This window comes from Ptychodera flava, unplaced genomic scaffold (genome assembly GCF_041260155.1).
Source record: "Ptychodera flava strain L36383 unplaced genomic scaffold, AS_Pfla_20210202 Scaffold_40__1_contigs__length_1388640_pilon, whole genome shotgun sequence".
Lineage (NCBI taxonomy): Eukaryota > Metazoa > Hemichordata > Enteropneusta > Ptychoderidae > Ptychodera > Ptychodera flava.
Window position 1 is genome coordinate 838,497 of NW_027248362.1, and position 18,885 is coordinate 857,381.

The window sequence follows — 18,885 nt, forward strand, 5'->3', positions numbered from 1 at the left end:
TTCATCAACTTTGGTCGAGTTAATTCAGATATATATCACTAATCAGGAAAGTTCATTAAATATGCATCTAAGGAATTGGCTGAAGTAAAAATGCATAATGGTTTGCAATAATGTTATATCATAGCATCTTTAAAGTATATAGCACGTTTCATCGATTTTGGTCAAGTCAATTCAAATATAAATCCCTAATTTCAAAAGTTTATTTAATATGCAAATTAGGAGTTGGATGAAGTAAAAATGCTCAATGACTTTCAAGAATATTGTATCATAGTATCTTCAATATATGCAGCAAGTTTCATCAACTTTGGTCAAATCAATTCAGATATACATCCTAATTAGGAAAGTTCATTAAATATGCATATTAGGAATTGGCTGAAGTAAAAATGCTTAATGACTTTCAATCATGTTAAATCATAGTATCTTCAATATACATACCAAATTTTAATCTAGTCAATTCAGATATATATCTCTAATTAGGAAAGTTCATTAAATGTGCAAATTAGCAATTATTTTATGTCACCCTCAATATCTTTCATGGCTGATACATCTTGATGTGATCAACGTCTGTAGCAAATCTCATCAGATTTTGTTCAGTCATTCTCAATGTATATCCGTTTTTTTTCCTAAAATCATTAATTATGCAAATGAGCAAAAAGTAAGCAAGCCACACCCACCAAAAACTGATCACTTCTTGCCATTTGCAAACTAAATCTAGGAATCAGGTTTGATTCTGATCTGATGAGCCATTTTTGAGATATCGAACACACAGACAGACAGACAGACAGACATCGCTGCGACATATGCTCACACGTATGTGAACACGTGAGCAAAATTTTGACTGGATATATTTCTAAAGGGGCTTACACTAATCGAAGAAACGGAACGGAACGGAACAGAACGGAAGGCCATACAAAAAAGAAAATTTGTTTCTATTTTTTTTTTTTTTTTTTGCGATGCGTGTGTGACAGTATGGCGTACATTCAAGTTTGCTTGCGCATACTTTGCTTTAATGAAATAAAATTTTAAAACATCGTAAACCTACTGTCCGTCGACGACGTCAGTTTAATATAAAGGAAAATGAGGGCAACTCCACACATCTGCTCTACCAAGTTTGTTTAACATTACGATATGGTGAATAAAAGGATCATTGCATTTATTTTGAGTGGAATACATGGCGAGACACCGTTGAATCGATAGTGCTTTGACCCTAGTCATGTGATCTGGGTCCCCGGTAAACCCGTTTGTTGATTGAGTGATTCGTCTTAATGGTGTTTCGGAACTAAAAATGGGGTTCCTTCATGAGTCGCTCTCTTGTTTTGTATCCCCTCTGCTTGGTTGTGTGATAAAGTCATCTTCGTCCTCAAAGAGGAGAAGCTAGATTCGTTATTGAGAGAGTTAGCCACTATTGACTGACTCTATAGTGAGCAATCCGGTGTGTGGTTTCATATTATAATTAACGTGACCCAGCATCGACCAGAGTTTCTGGACGATTATACGGATATTTGTTTTAGGGCATATTTTGAGCGTTGCCAGTGCTCGTTATGTTAACAGTAAATGTTGTACTAATGTGACAACAATTAGTTTCTTTTAGGCATTTAAATCGATTATCCGAACTTTTGGTTTTGTGTCAATTTTTCATGGACTTTTTAATAGATTTCGGGTCGATATTGGTGCCTGCTTTCCGGTGTTTGAAAAGCATATTGTCAAGGGCTGTTTCGAGAAATAAATGTATAAATCTTATTTCTCTGTGTTTAGCCATTCCCAGGTTTCATGGTTTTGTTAACAATATTTGTTGTAAACGGCCTTTGAAATCGGTTTGGTCTGAGGAGAGTATTGGTTTATATAATTCATGCCGCCGACTTTGATTAGTTATATGGCAGCTTTCTCAGTTTTTGATTTTCTTTGCCAGATGATGTTTTTTGTATTGCTCAGCAATCTTTTTAGTTTGGTTGATTGTAGTACCAATTCGATGACAGATTGCATCTTGGTTTTATACGATAAGTTGTGGCGTAAATGGAGACAAATTAAGCAAAAAAAAAAATATTTAGAGTCCCGTTGTTAACATCGCTATCGTGAAACCTTTTAACTGTTTGAACGATGTGGGCAAATTGTGTTTGAATTAACTCACTGGACTTTTCGGTTGTCGTTCTGGATATCGACGGAATGCTTACTCCTTCACATCTCGGTCAAAGTTACATAACGAGCTATGATTTTGTAAGAAGGATTTGTTTTAGATGCTCGTTTTATAGACCATGAGGAGTGTCGTTAGAAAATGACTCGAGGGTTGATCCCAGAAGTAAGCTCAGCTGCAGTGATTTTTGTTCACTCTCCTGTCTTGATAGAGTCCTCCTTTATGTGCTCAGTTTAAGCGAGCAGACCGTACATACGGAAACATCGCTATCTGTGCTCGTCTCAGACTGGTTTGACGAGACTTTGAGCTTGTTCTATTTGTAGCAAGGCAGGATGTGATTACAGGTTTGAGTATATTTACATTACGTCAACGTCAAAGTAGACTATTATTTGATAGGTTAATTGGTTTCAGGCACTAAACTTTGATGAAGTTTATTTTGTCCCAATGGTTTCCGTGTAAGAGCCATGGTTAAAATATGTATATATTTTGTACACAAAGATAATGGTTGAAATGATCCATGTTTTTGCTGGTTTTTTACATATGAGGTAGTCGATGGATACCCCGGAGGGTATTCTCGTGTTTGCTAGCCCTCGACTTAGATTACACACGGTCTTTTCATAAAATGGAGTGTCCGTGCTTGTAACGTGACCTAAGAAAGCAATCAATACGCAAGCAAACTTGAATGTACGCCATACTGTCACACACGCATCGCAAAAAAAAAAAAATAAATAAATAAATAAATAGAAACAAATTTTCATGTTGTATGGCCTTCCGTTCCGTTCCTTCGATTAGTGTAAGCCTTCTAAAGGTGACAAAACTTGACTTTGGGACTCAAAGGATTAACTAGTTTCTCACATTATGAACCCTATTTCTACTGGACCATCTCTTCCACATTGTCAAAAAACAGCAATTTTCAACTGGTCTTACAACATCTTGATCCAAATTTCAAGTGGGGCACATTGGTGTCAAATAAACAGATCATGTTATGTTCGATTGTTAATGGTTCAATGATAAATGTTTTCAACAAATATAGGTCATTTGCAATAGTTGATTGTATCTTAATGCACTTTCTAATCGTGCCAATTTTTGTAATATATAATAATAAACCTATATTGTTGATTTAAAGGGGAAGTTCACCAAGTATGATTTTACATATGTGCTAGCTTTGTGGTCACTTACCCCGGAAAAGCTATTTTCGCCATTTATATAACTCGCATGATTTTTTACAAAAACCGATAGAAATAGTACAGGAAGTTGCCCATGTAATTTGAATCATGGGAAAAAAGTTCCAAGCTTGGAGCTTGCATCATGTGATATGGAAGGGACCATCTTCCCATGGGTATGGCATTGTCCACTCATCCATGCTCAAGCCAGGCTGAGCGTATTTGCATAACTTTTGTTTATACTGAGTATCCTTGCATAAACGATGAATCACTTATAATAAACTGTCCACTGTCAGATTTTGTGTTGCTGCTTACTACTGTGTTACTGTGAGTGGACAATGTGGGGGGCATACCCCATAGTGGACAATGCCATACCCATGGGAAGATGGTCCCTTCCATATCACATGATGCAAGCTCCAAGCTTGGAGCTTTTTCCCATGATTCGGATCGAATTACATTGGCAACTTCCTGTACTGTTTTTATCGGTTTTTGTAAAAAATCGAGCGAGTTATATGTGGTGGAAATAGCTTTTCCAGGGTAATTAAGTGACCACAAAGCTAGCACATATGTAAAAAGCATCCTTGGTGAACTTCCATTTAAACTCGCTGACATCATAGTCTTTGAAGTCTTTCATGACCGAGTTCCCAGTGGCATACTGAAGTCAAATTTGCTTCATGGCTGAGACATGCAACATTTGAAGAATTAGAATACTTTAATTGACTTAATTTGTAATTACAATAATATCAAGGATGCACCTGTAAAAGTGATAAGAAGTTGACTGGTTTTGATATGATGACAAACATATGTCAATATATATCATCCGTTCAAACACATGCAAAAACCTTTGGCTTTCCTATAAGATAAAGCCCTATATATGATAGTACTTTGGAACTTTTTCCAAAACGACAAACGGGTTGATGGTATTTAAACTCAGGCTGTAGCAATCTTACATGCAGGTCGTATATGACTCCCACAGGGGTCTTTTTGGGCAACCTCTTTAGGCCATGCAAGCTTTGTGATGTATTAGGTCATTGCTATACAGAGATCCTGCTAAGGCTTATATGTTAAAATAAAATACATAAATATATTTGCCTATCTCTTATCATCACATGTATATCACCAGTGGATAAATCACTTTCATGCATAAAGTGTATGTATTCAGCTGTCCCAAATGAGGCTCATCATAACCAGAGTTTAGAGAAGATTATTCTTCTCTGAAGGTGTAGCTACAGTGATAACCTGGCAGTTTTAGCTCACGTATTCACACAATGTGAGTGTCGTACTGATGTGCTGCTCCGATTTGACTCAAACTCGATACATAGATTTTGTTTAAAAATGGCAAGAATTGATTAGATTTGGTGGGTGTGACTTGCCTTTTTACGCCAATTTGCATGATGATTGATTTTAGAAAAACAGATTTAAGGTAAGAATGGCTGCACAAAATTTCATGAGATTTATCCAACAAACATGGATTACACTAGGAAATATAAGCCGTGAGAGGTATTGAGAAGTTACATAAAAGTCAAATGCTAATTTATGTATTTGATGAACTTTCATAATTAGGGAGATATATATCTACATATATAGCTACATTTACTTGACCAAAGTTAATGAAACTTGTATGTACATAAAAGATACTATGTTACAGTGGTTTAATATTTTGAGATCAGTCAATTACCAATTTGCACATTTAACAGACTTTCCTTATTAGTGAGATATATATATAAATAGTTTATTATAACAGCATAACGTTTCGTCCTAAAAGTAGGACTTCTTCAGGTGCTACAGATCAAAAAGTTTCAACACGGAGTAAGTCACAGTGATATTTAACGTACAAAAGTTACATGTCGGAGAAAATACTAAGTGACAGTATGGTGAAAATACTCCTGTATTTTCACCATACTGTCACTTAGTATTTTCTCCGACATGTAACTTTTGTACATTAAATATCACCGTGACTTACTCCGTGTTGAAACTTTTTGATCTGTAGCACCTGAAGAAGTCCTACTTTTAGGACGAAACGTTATGCTGTTATAATAAACTATTTGAACCAGAAGATTGGTACGTGTGTAATATCCTACAAACGAATATATATATATATATATATATATATATATATATATATATATATATATATATATATATATATATATATATATATATATATATATATATATATATATATATATATATATATATATATATATATATACACACACACACACACACACTTCAGGGTTGACTGGAGTGACAAGGTAACTGAGTTGTGACTCTGAGTTTCGCGCTCTATGCGGTCATCAGATGACCGCATAGAGGTCTGATGACCGCATAGAGCGCAAAACTCAGAGTCACAACTCAGTTACCTTGTCACTCCAGTCAACCCTGAAGTGTATATATATATATATATATATATATATATATATATATATATATATATATATATATATATATATATATATATATATATATATATATATATATATATATATATATATATATATATATATATATATATATATATATATACACACACAATAAATATGAGAACACATCAAGTATGTTTGGTACTTATTACCGGAGTTTCACGCATACATGCGATCGTCAGATAGGTATAGATTTTATTGTGTGAAATTTGCTTCAGGTGCTTACATATAAGTATCAGGTTGGGTCAAACCATTTGGTGTTGTGGGTTGGATTGAAATTTGACAAGTAAAATTTGTTTTCGTGTCGGCACTTGGAGACCAACTCGGAACGCTTGTTTAAAAGGCTAGATTTATCTGCATTGATTATGAAGAGCTTCTGTGTAAGGCAAAGGTTGCATTTCTTGGACACATTTGAGTAACTGCTTGCTTTTGATAGGATTGACCATGATATATTAAATGGTTTGTCCTGAGATTTCAAGTGACAGACATATTTTGACAATTCTGTGCTGTTGGCGTATGCCTTACTTCGGAAAGATTGGACATGATTAGCATAGCGTGTTTTAAATGTGTTGTCAGTTAGACCGATGTAATGTTTCGCCTCATTGGCATCGCTTGTAACAGTAGCTTTATAGATTATGGATTTAGACTGGCAAAAGCCCCCTGGAGTGGGCAATTGGTCTTAATGCGGCACTTACATACGTCATAAGGTTGAGTGCTCTTATTTACATACCTGCCTTAATGCCTCTCCTGCACAGATCCATCTTACAAGCAAAGATTTTAACATTTTCAATTGTGAACTTTATAATGACCCACAGAGTCCTTGTGAATCTGGAAGCCTCTGGTGTTATACAACTTGGACACTCAAGTGTTCTTTCACTCATGCATGCAAAGATCATTCTTAGTTTTTCTAATAGGATATTTTGCATTCATTTTTTTCACAACCCTAACATCAAATGACATAAATAGGCTCACATGAATGCATTCAAAATTTGTTTGTCTCCAAGGAAGAGTCTTCATCAGGGATGTATAGTGTCATAATGACAAGATTCTTAGCCAATGCAAGAAAATAACTAGAAAGCATTTGCAAGCAAAAGCGAAGTTCAAGAGACCAGAGCAGTGGAAGAAAAGAAAATGTGTGACGAAGATTGGTGCAGAATGAAAGAGTGCTTGGGATTTTAATATGCAAGCACGTACCTATAGTGACATCGGACACACAGCTTGAAATGCGGACAAATTTTATCAATGTTGCATACATGGCTGTTTTTGCAGCTTGTACTCTGAGTCGTGAATATGCCTTTTAGTATTCATTGTTACACTAGCAGTCGTCTACTAAGATGTGTTTTAGTCATTTTGCATGCGTAATTTTCCAAAGCATAATCTAAAAATGCGGACAAATATTTATTTTTGCATATTAATGACAGAACAGTGACGTAAACTGTGAAGAGCCCTATACAACTAAAAGGAAGGCAGTCAAGGGAATTACAGTACACAGATTACAAATGCCTACATGTACGGTAAAAACACAACAGATACATACGGGGGTGACAACGCACGGAAATGTATATCAGACGAGAGGAGACATCGGACCAAGGCCGTTGAACTTGAAAACCGAGGCCACATGCATTTTCATTTGATTAAGCAATTAATGCTTCATCTGTTAAGAGTTTTTACCACTGACTAAAACAATTTTCATTGCTATACAGTCGCTGTTTTCACAAGATACTGACCCTTTGATCTTGGAAAGTTGAGTTGCTTTTACGTGCAGCCAACGCATGCCGGTGCAGTGACAGACAGTTCACTATGTTATGCCTAGCTCTGCATGGAAGGGCTGTGTGTTACCAACGTTAAACGGTCTCCTATCACAGCCGTGCAGACTGATATAGAAAAAACCGCTGGTGGCTCCTCAGAAACACGACGGGCAGTTTCTCCACCGAAAACAGGCGATTTTGAATCCAAAACTTGCATTGATCTTCGTTTTTGAGCACACCCACCTCGCCTAGGTACACGATGTGCCCAGCCGCGCTGGTAAACTTACGCAAAGCCTACTTTTCTCTCTCTATGTGAGGGAAGCGTTCGTATCCACCACCATTGTTAATCTCATTCAACCCATGAGCACTCGGGCAAAAACCAGTGTGAGTCTGAATCATATGGAAGGCGTATGAGGTAACAGTATAGCCACGTACGGCGAGTATTTAGAGAAAAATAAAAATCAAAAAGCAACAAAAAACAAAGCGAAAGAAAGCTAGAATTATTAATAGCTGAACGCAATATGATAGTTGTGCAATGCAAAATAAAAAATAAATAAATAAACAAACAAACAAGAAATGCCTGTGAAACCCGTCCGAGCTGAGCGATGACGTCATAAGTGTGTCGCAATGCATTCTGGGTAATGAAGGTAAAATTTGTGTATAGCATGTTCTATGGTAGTAATACCGGAAATAGAGAAAGAAAGAAGGAGTGAGCAAAAACTAACAGTTCCAGAGCTGGTCCCTGGAACTAATTATCTCTAGGTAAAATGCACACCAAGAAATGAAAACAATTATTAAAGGCATACTAGTAACTACAATACCATAGGTTGACATACAATCTAATGGTAAGTCTAAAAAGTTGGCCATATGTACACCCCTTTTGAAGTTACATGCACATTTGTGGTGGTTTGTCTTGGTCATGTCAATATACTGTAACTGCAGAGCAACAGGCATTGGACAGTAGTTTTTCTTACCACCTGGTAAACTATATAACAGGTATAATGCCATTCAGACCACAAAACGTTTTAAGTTACACAGGGGATAAGATTTAGACCAATGAAGTCCTCATAAGAATACTACACGACATCTAACAATTTTCGAGAAGGCACCGATGGTTCACAACCATGAGAAGTTTTCTAGCACATATATCATTTTGATTCCGACCAAAATAACTTGTCTTGTTTGAATACTATAGTATAATGGCTGAGCTAACATTTAAGCGGTAAAACTTTTTGAAGAAATCTCATTGTGACTGATGGTGCATGTTCACACCAAATTTCAAGGTTATAAATGCTGTGATTCTTGAATTTTTGCCGTTGACATTCATACACACTTACATACAACAGATACAGATCAATCTTGCACATACATACAGAGCAAATGTCAGCTAAAAATGCAACATTTAGGAATGAGCAACAGCTTCCTTTATTTATAAGCATTCTCTATATTTGGCATTTCAGTAAGTTCATGTCAAATTGCAAGAATGTGACCAGATTTTGCAATTGCTTGAAATATTTGTACCATTATCCAATATGTATCTCAGTATCTCAGATAGCTTTGAATATGTATCTCATCACTGTCTAGTACATTTACAAATTTTTACAATTGTTCAAAAACCCTAGTAACAAGTTTTTGACACTTTTTGGCTTTGGTCTGTGTATCAACATTTTCTAGGTGCACTTCCCTCAAAAAGCTTGCGAATCCAGCTTTGGCATTACAATACATACTTGTGAAATGTATCGTTATACACAATTGAATGCAAGTTCGGTGACAGATATCAAGACCGTAGTGGAAATTCAAACACTGAACCAATCTACATACAGTAGGATGTAGGCCAAGAACTCATGTTGATACAAGAGCAAACTGTGATCGCTTGTAGAACCACAACTTCTCTGAAGCAACTCAATACTATTTGAAGGCCAGTGGTAGCTGTTCCTGTTTCTTTGTTGAAATAACATCCAGTTAAGCAAGGCTGCCTCATGGTAACTTTATCAAAGTGGTTACCCAAATTTTTTCAGACATAAACAACATCCAGTAATATAAAATTTACACAGTTGTAAAAGTCAATACAGAGACTGGTGAGGTACTACATAGATTCCAAGAAAAGTTGTGATCATAATATCTAATCATTAAACAACCCTCACTGCTTTAAAGGAACAAAAAAGTGAATGGCAAATATGACAATAAAAGATAATTAAATTGCACTATGTACTTCTTTATATCCAAGTGTGCGTAGACACGTACCACATTTACTCTTTCAGTTGATTTCCAACTTGCATAATGAAGATGCAGAATGGAAAACTGCCTGTAGATTTCGTTTTAGAAATGACATACACTGATAAATATTAAATGTTTGCAAAATATGACAAATGCATCTTTATTCTGGGGATAAACAAACCGGTTGAGTTCGTCCCTGGGGTGAGTAGATTATGAATGTGAGTTTGAATCTAATCAAGAAAAATTATTTGATTTCCAATTTCATTTTTAAGAAAACTCTGCATGTCATACAAATATGAGTTAGTACAGCAGACAAATACTAAGCATTCACATTTGCTCTTCAGAGTAGCACAAATAGTCACTTGACTGTACAAAAGATATGTATAATTATCTTAGTTACACATTTAACCAAAATGTCAAAAAAAGGTTATCAGTGTTCTGCAGGGTTTACAAATGAAGATTGGTTGCTCACCTGTTGATTAATTTGCAAGTGAATTTGAATATTCATGCATCATTGGAATTTGCAAGTCGCCCAAGCTGCTTTTCGTGACCTATTTCATATCCCGCAGAAAAAATATCATAAAAATATTAGTGCAGGTATAATGTAATACCTGCACTAAAGAATGCAATATGTCATTATAAGCAGAAGAGTTGAAAATCTGTTTTAATGCTTGAGGGGACTCGCTTTCACAAAACAAAAACATAGAACAACGTTTATAATACATAATAGCAGAGCACAAAAACAAGAAAATCCCAGACTGTTGTATCCGAATGAATGGACCAACGTATTTGACGGTGTGACAGTAATTGGCCAGTGATTCTGAGTGCTGGAAGGGGCCACTGCCGCCCAGCTTTGGGGAAACAAAGGTGGGCAACAGAGAAATAAGATTGGCGACCCATCAAAAACTAGAAGAGAACTCATGTATATGTATTAAGTCATATATTGATAAACTGTGGCAAGAGCAGTACAGTAGAAGTTGTTTATCACCTTTAACTTATCGGCTCTATTTTAGCATTAGTGTTGGATTTTAATGTTAATCCAAGACAGACATCCTCAGTTAATTTAACAAACAGCTTTTTCAAATGTTCACTGTTCTGATATGCCTAGAAATTTTCTCACATGAAATAGCAAGAAAATGTTGCAAAATAATAATATATGTACATATCCACATAAACAAAACAGACAGAATTACTTTTCATTTATAGCATCTTTGCTTTGTGAAAATGCAAATGAGAGAATCAAGAATTCATTAAAACTATTCTTTGATAGCAATTTTAAAATTTCATATCATAATTACAATTACAGTTCACATTGTTGTTACAGAATTTGATAAATTAACTATTAATGGTTTACTGTGATGGATTTTAAAGTATCATTTGATAATGTAACAGGAACTGCTTTGACTGAAGTGTTGTGACTTACACCTGATTGACTGACAGATGACTCATTCACAGAGTGATTGGAGCTTGACACAGCATCACCAGGTTTAAATATTGCAGCTGGCACAGGTGGTCTGGTGAATACTGAAGCCATTGATGAACTGTATACAGGCTCTTGTAGTGACTTTGTAACTGCTGTGTGTACAATTGGTAAAATGGTTGGGTGTGTTATCAGTGGACTGTGTATCATTCTTGGCCCAACATTTGATGATCCTGTCATCATAGGAGGTGGTACAGACAAACGACTTACATTAACAGAACTGTTACTCACAGGCTGTGCAGATAACAGTTGTTGAAATGATTTAGGTTGTCCAATGTTAACATGTTGTTGATGAGCTCCAGATGACTTTGGTATTGCTGCATTAAGGCGCTGAGTAGCTGGAATAGTTATCACTGATTGACTGATGATGGGAGGTTGGACCTGTATGCCAACCTCATCAACTTTGTCCACAATCATATGCTGTGATAAGTTGGATTGCTGTGAAGTGACAATGGTAGCTTTACTGTTGTTATGTACAACAGCTAGAGAAGCACACCTCTGCTCTGGCTTTGATGTACATTCAGAGTAATTCCCTCTGTTTGACATGGCCACAGTTCCACATGAGGATCTGGGAAAATTTCCTGAAATGCTTACCAATGGCAAACACATGTTTGGTTTACTTTGTTCTTCATCTTCTCCCTCTGGAGAACATAAAAAAAATCAAGTTAGCATTTGAAATTGTGAGCAATTTGAAATGAATGAACACTAGAAATTTTCCATGACAAGTTCAATATGATTAAGCTATAAATGTAACAAATTGCTCATTTGACAAAATACATTTCATGTAATATTTTAGATATTCACTGCACGTTGGGGTTGATGGAAAAGAAACACAGATTTCACACTTAAAGTGTCTATGGCATGCCCCAAACAACATTCTTTAAAAATAGCGCCAATGGCAAGCGCCAATGGCACTTGATCACAACTGGCACATTGTGAAACTACTCTATCTCTGGGTACACCTGTACATGAAATACTGAATGGGTAGGTGCTGCGGGTTTGGAGTTTGTCAGTAAATGCACACAGAAAACAAAGTCCCGAAGTAGCGAATTCCAGCCATTTTCAAACCACACTGTTTGTCAGTGGGGTAAGCAATATTCGCAAAAATCACATTTCCAGGCTAATAGACTATGTTTTACGAAATCACGCGTCCTTATTACAAAATAAAAAGATCTTTGTCTTTAAATCAATGCGCCAGTAAACAGGTCCAGCAGCTAGTTATGTCATCAAGTCTGTAATGTTAAGGTTCATAACAAATGTGAGAAATCCAAAACATTAAATACCCCGGTATGTTGTTTTTTATCAATTTTATTACCAAAAGCGCATGAAAATCTCTGATACTTTGAATCAGCCATTCTGCATATTTGTAACATTCATCAAAACCTCATTTCTGTTCCACAACTCATAAAACAGTCCACAATGCAGGATTGGTGTACATTCCAAAACTACATATATGAAAGACCCCTAAAATCAATTAGTTAAAGGGGGTTAGAAATTTCCCAAAACTATCTAACCGCTGCTCTGTTTGGCTCCATTTTTCAGAATCGGAACCTTGGAATTAGTCTGAATATCTCTACCAAATATCAATGCAGTCTGTTCAGCAGTAATGACCTATGGTCATTATGTTAAAAAATACCGCCAATGGCGCTTGGACATAATGACCGCCTAGTATTATCGGCATTTATCAACAACCACGCTCACTGTGAATTAGACAGACCACGAAGTCAATCAGCAACATATAGCTGACAGACTATTTTTCACATTGCGATTTTAAGCTCATTTTCATGAGAAAAGAGACATGTATATGTATATGGAGAAAAAGCAGAAGACATATTTGTAAATTGTTTGTTAAGTGACAATCATATATGCATCTCTTGAAATTTTGTGGTTATAAGGTATAACAGTAGTGTAAGAATAATGAGGTATGAATAAGTTAGTAAACCTAAGTTGACAGTAATTAAGATTACAAAATTATACACTAAGCTGGGGAAATCTGATTGAAATAAATGTTGAAAAGTAGTAAAGTCATGGTCATCTTTTGTCTAATACCTTGTGTAAGTTCATGAACTTTACATAAATCTTGCTATAGATTTGTTGCTAATGGGCAATAACTGTGTTTCAGATCATTTGAGAGCAATCTATCCATGACAAGTTTCAATTGTAATATACTTCTATTTAAAGGAGAGAAACTTCTCAAATAATTTTTTTCCCTGTAATTTGCTGTGAGAACACATGGACAGATACTCAGGACTCTATGCTGGTGCTACCTTGATAACTAACCTACAACTTGTAACGTCATTGTCTAACCTGTTCACCCCAATTTCCTGTAGACAGGTCCACACTCTCCATTGATAACAATTGGTTTGGGCCATACCATTGTAGTGAAAGACATGTGAGGTTGTGGATACTTAATCTCTGGAATGTCAAAGTCTGCATATTGACTCAAGGATGTTTACTTAACAAATGCCTAGGGTCATCTCAAAAGTGAGAATCTAAACTATGAAATATGTTTTTTTTAATGCTTTTGATGCCCAAAAGACCATAGAAATCTCTTATACTTCGAATCAGCCATCCTGCATATTTCTAACATTCATCAAAACCTCATTTCTGTTCCACAACTCATAAAACAGTCCACAATGCAGGATTGGTGTACATTCCAAAACTACATATATGAAAGACCCCTAAAATCAATTAGATAAAAAGGGGGGTTAGAAATTTCCCAAAACTATCTAACCGGCGCTCCGTTTGGCTCCATTTTTCGGAATTGGAACCTTGGAACCAGTCTATGTATCGGTATCAAATATCAACGCAGTCCGTTCAGCAGTTTTTGACTTTTTGTCGTTTACGGAAATGGACGACATCAAACACCGGTTGAAACCACCTCTATATATCACAACTTCCAGTTGTGATAAAAAGTATCGGGGTTGTTTTGTCACATTATGCATTGTATCTATGTGAAATGTGAAAAATACGCAACATTTTCTACTTTTGCAGGACGGTTACTGAGTTATGTATATATATATGTATAATCAAGGTCAAAGATCATCGAGGTCTTGTGACATTTGGAAAAAAAAATTGTATTGCTAATTAATCCCTATATGCCAAAATTCAGACCTCTAGCTCTATTCGCTTGCCCAGAATTAGATATGTGCATAATTAATGAGGTAAAGACTGTGTTGTCATAAGGTCGCCCATCCTACAAATTATAAAGGACATAGCACTTGTGGTTACTTATTTATTGACATAAACGTATATTTTAGGTAAAAGGTCATCAAAGTCACATAACATTTTGTCAAAAAATTTCTATCCTATAGTTATCCCTATATACCAAAAATCAGACACCCTCAGAATTAGATATGTGCATAATTAATGAGGTACAGTATGTGGCGTCATAAGGTCTCTCATCATACCAAATATGAAGGGTGTAGCACTTGTGGTTACTGAGTTATGGACAAATATGTATGTTTCAGGTCAAAGGTCATTGAGGTCACGTGACATTTTGTCAAAAAAATTGTATTGCTAAGTTATCCCTATATACCAAAACTCAGACCTCTAGCTCTATTGGCTTGCTCAAAATTAGATATGTGCATAAGTAATGAGGTACAAAATGTGGCGTCATAAGGTAGTGTCATCATAACATACATGAAGGGTGTAGCACTTGTGGCTACTGAGTTATGGACAAATATGTATATTTGAGGTCAAAGGTCACCGAGGTCACGTGACATTTTGTCAATAAAATTCTATTGCTATGTTATCCCTATATACCAAAAATCAGACTTCTAGCTCTATTGGCTCGCTCAAAATTAGATATGCACATAATTAATGAGGTACAATATGTGGCGTCATAAGGTGTCCCATCATACCATACATTAAGGGTGTAGCACTTGTGGTTAGTGAGTTATGGACAAATATGTATATTTGAGGTCAAAGGTTACCGAGGTCACGTGACATTTTGTCAAAATATCTGAGATATCTGCGTTAACGGATGGACTCACAGATGGACGAACAGACGGACATGACCCAATCTATAAGCCCCCTGGACTTCATCCGTGGGGACTAAAAACTGTGTCACGGCATCCTTTTTGCAATATGAATACGATGAGAAACTAAATTTTTATTTTTCTTGGCCTTATACATGGGAGTCTATGGAGAGCTGACTTATACATGGGAGTCTATGGAGATGTAAACTAAAAAGTCCTGTAACACGACCAAATTTGATCACATTGTGAAACAAATCGACGTGCATCTGTATGGGGTAGGGTACTTTCCTTGTGCAAAGTTTGAAAGAAATTTACCACGGCATGTCTTAGATATCTGCGTGAATGGAGGGACGCACGCACGCACGCACACACGGACGGACGCACGGACATGACCAAACCTATAAGTCCCCCCGGACGGTCTCCGTGGGGACTACAAAGGATGCAGTGACACAGTTTTTAGTCCCCACAGATAAAGTCCAGGGGGCTTATAGATTGGGTCATGTCCGTCCGTGAGTCCATCCGTGAGTCCATCCGTTCACACAGATATCTCAGACACTTTGACAAAATGTCACGTGACCTTGGTGACCTTTGACCTCGAATATACATATTTGTCCATAACTCAGGAACCACAAGTGCTAAACCTTTCATATATGGTATGATGGGACACCCTATGACACCACATATTGTACCTCATTAATTATGTGCATATCTAATTTTGAGCGAGCCAATAGAGCTAGAGGTCTGATTTTTGGTATATATGGATAACTTAGCAATACAATTTTTTTTGACAAAATGTCACGTGACCTTGGTGACCTTTGACCTCAAATATTCATATTTGTCCATAACTCAGTAACCACAAGTGCTACAGCCTTCATATTTGGTATGATGGGACACCTTATGACGCCACATATTGTACCTCATTAATTATGTGCATATCTAATTTTGAGCGAGCCAATAGAGCTAGAGGTCTGATTTTTGGTATATACGGATAACTTTAGCAATACAATTTTTTTGACAAAATGTCACGTGACCTCAATGACCTTTGACCTCAAATATACATATTTGTCCATAACTCAGTAACTACAAGTGCTACACCTTTCATATTTGGTATGATTGGACCCCTTATGACGCCACATATTGTACCTCATTAATTATGTGCATATCTAATTTTGAGCGAGCCAATAGAGCTAGAGGTCTGATTTTTGGTATATAGGGATAACTTAGCAACAGAATTTTTTTGACAAAATGTCACGTGACCTCAATGACCTTTGACCTCAAATATACATATTTGTCCATAACTCAGTAACCACAAGTGCTACACCCTTCATATATGGTAATTTGGGGACATCTTATGACGCCACATATTGTTCCTCATTAATCATGTGCATATCTAATTTTGAGCGAGCCAATAGAGCTAGATGTCTGATTTTTTGTATATAGGGATAACTTATCAAGACAATTTTTTTGACAAAATGTTACGTGACCTCGGTGACCTTTGACCTAAAATACACATATTAGTCCATAACTCAGGAACCACAAGTGCTACACCCTTCATATTTGGTATGATGGGACACCTTATGACGCCACATATTGTACCTCATTAGTTATGTGCATATCTAATTTTGAGCAGGCCAATTTTTAGTATATAGGGATAGACTATAGGATAGAAATTTTTTGACATAATGTATGTGACCTCGATAACCTTTTACCTAAAATACATGATTATGTCAATAAATAAGTAACCACAAGTGCTATGTCCTTTATATTTAGTAGGATGGGAGACCTTATGACAACACATGCTTTACCTCATTAATTATGCACATATATAATTGTGGGCAAGGCAATAGAGCTAGAGGTCTGAATTTTGGCATATATTGATTAATTAGCAATACAATTTTTTTTAAACAAGTCATCGTTGATGACACAGTCCCCATTTGTTAATAATGGGTACTTTGATTACATGTCCTCAGAGAGGATAGAGTCCTCTTCATTAATTAGGTCTGTGATAGAAATACTTTGATACAGATGGCGCTCAATGGCCAAGAATGAGTTCCATGGTGATGGTAACATAAAACCAATGTAGGCCACCATCCTAAAGTTCATAAAATGAGTCAACTAGGAATTAATCAACAGGATGTTGCCAAACATTTTTGCATACAATTCTAACACTTAACAGATTATCACTGGTACCATATTTCACAAAGTTTGATGCAGTATTTACAACACTATGAGATCAACATCTGTATCAAGTTTCATCACATTTGACGTTGTATTAATTTGTGGCTATATCACCCTAATTAGGAAAGTTCATTACTTATGCAATTACAAATTAATTAAAATGACACTGATAAATGTCTTTTTCAATGTTAAAGCAATGTGAGCTTAACATCAGTTAACATCTGTATAAAGTTTCATGAATTTGACAGCCATTATTTCTTGACATATCAGCCTACTTACGAAACTTCAAAAATTGACATGTTACTGCTACATGACGTGAAACAAATTGACGAGCATATGTATGAAATAGGTCAATGTCAACTTTGAATGATACTGGTGGAAATATGTCTGAGTTATGGCTCTGTACATGAAAACATCGTAATAAAATGGCTGCCTAGCGACTATATTGGATCGTATCTAATAAAGAATAGACGTACATATGTATGACATAGGTCAATGTCTTTGTACCAACTTTGAATAAAATCGGTTGAGATATGCCTGAGTTATGCCTCTATATGAAAAAATCGTAACAAAATGGCCACACAGCAGCCATATTGGATCGTATCACAAAACAAATTGACGTGCATATCTATGACATCGGTCAATGTCCTTGTACCAACTTTGAATAAAATCGGTTGAGATATGCCTGAGTTATGCCTCTGTATAAGAAAAAATTGTAATAAAATGGCCGCCTAGCGGCCATATTGGATTGTATCACAAAACAAATCAACATGCATATCTATGAAATTGGTCAATGTCCTTGTACCAACTTTGAATAAAATCGGTTGAGATATGCCTGAGTTATGCCTCTATATGAAAAAATCGTAACAAAATGGCCACACAGCAGCCATATTGGGTCGTATCACAAAACAAATTGACGTGCATATCAATGACAATGGTCAATGTCATTGTACCAACTTTGAATAAAATCGGTTGAGATATGCCTGAGTTATGCCTCTATATGAAAAAATCGTAACAAAATGGCCACACAGCAGCCATATTGGGTCGTATCACAAAACAAATTGACGTGCATATCAATGACAATGGTCAATGTCATTGTACCAACTTTGAATAAAATCGGTTGAGATATGCCTGAGTTATGCCTCTGTATAAGAAAAAATTGTAATAAAATGGCCGCCTAGCGGCCATATTGGATTGTATCACAAAACAAATCGACGTGCATATCTATGAAATTGGTCAATGTCCTTGTACCAATGTTGAATAAAATCGGTTGAAACATGTCTGAGTTGTGGCTCTGTACATGAAAAATTGTAATAAAATGGATTGTATCACAAAAAAAATTGACGTGCATATCTATGACATTGGTCAATGTCCTTGTACCAACTTTGAATAAAATTGGTTGAAACATGTCTGAGTTATGGCTCTGTACATGAAAAAATCGTAATAAAATGGCCGCCTGGCGGCCATATTGGATCGTATCCCAAAACAAATCGACGTGCATCTGTATGACATATGAAGTAATCCTTGTACCAAGTTTGAATGAAATCGCTTCTTGCATCTCTGAG

General features: G+C 36.1%; 1 protein-coding gene across 1 annotated transcript in view; it reads right to left on the reverse strand.

The window, feature by feature from the left end:
- Positions 1-8,866: 8,866 nt before the first annotated feature.
- Positions 8,867-18,885, reverse strand: part of LOC139127978 (max-binding protein MNT-like) — a 98,554-nt gene continuing 88,535 nt past the window's right edge. Inside the window, exon 6 of the mRNA XM_070693831.1 lies at positions 8,867-11,803. Coding sequence (XP_070549932.1) covers positions 11,025-11,803 — 779 coding nt within the window. The 3' untranslated portion in view covers positions 8,867-11,024. The remainder of the gene's footprint in view (positions 11,804-18,885) is intronic.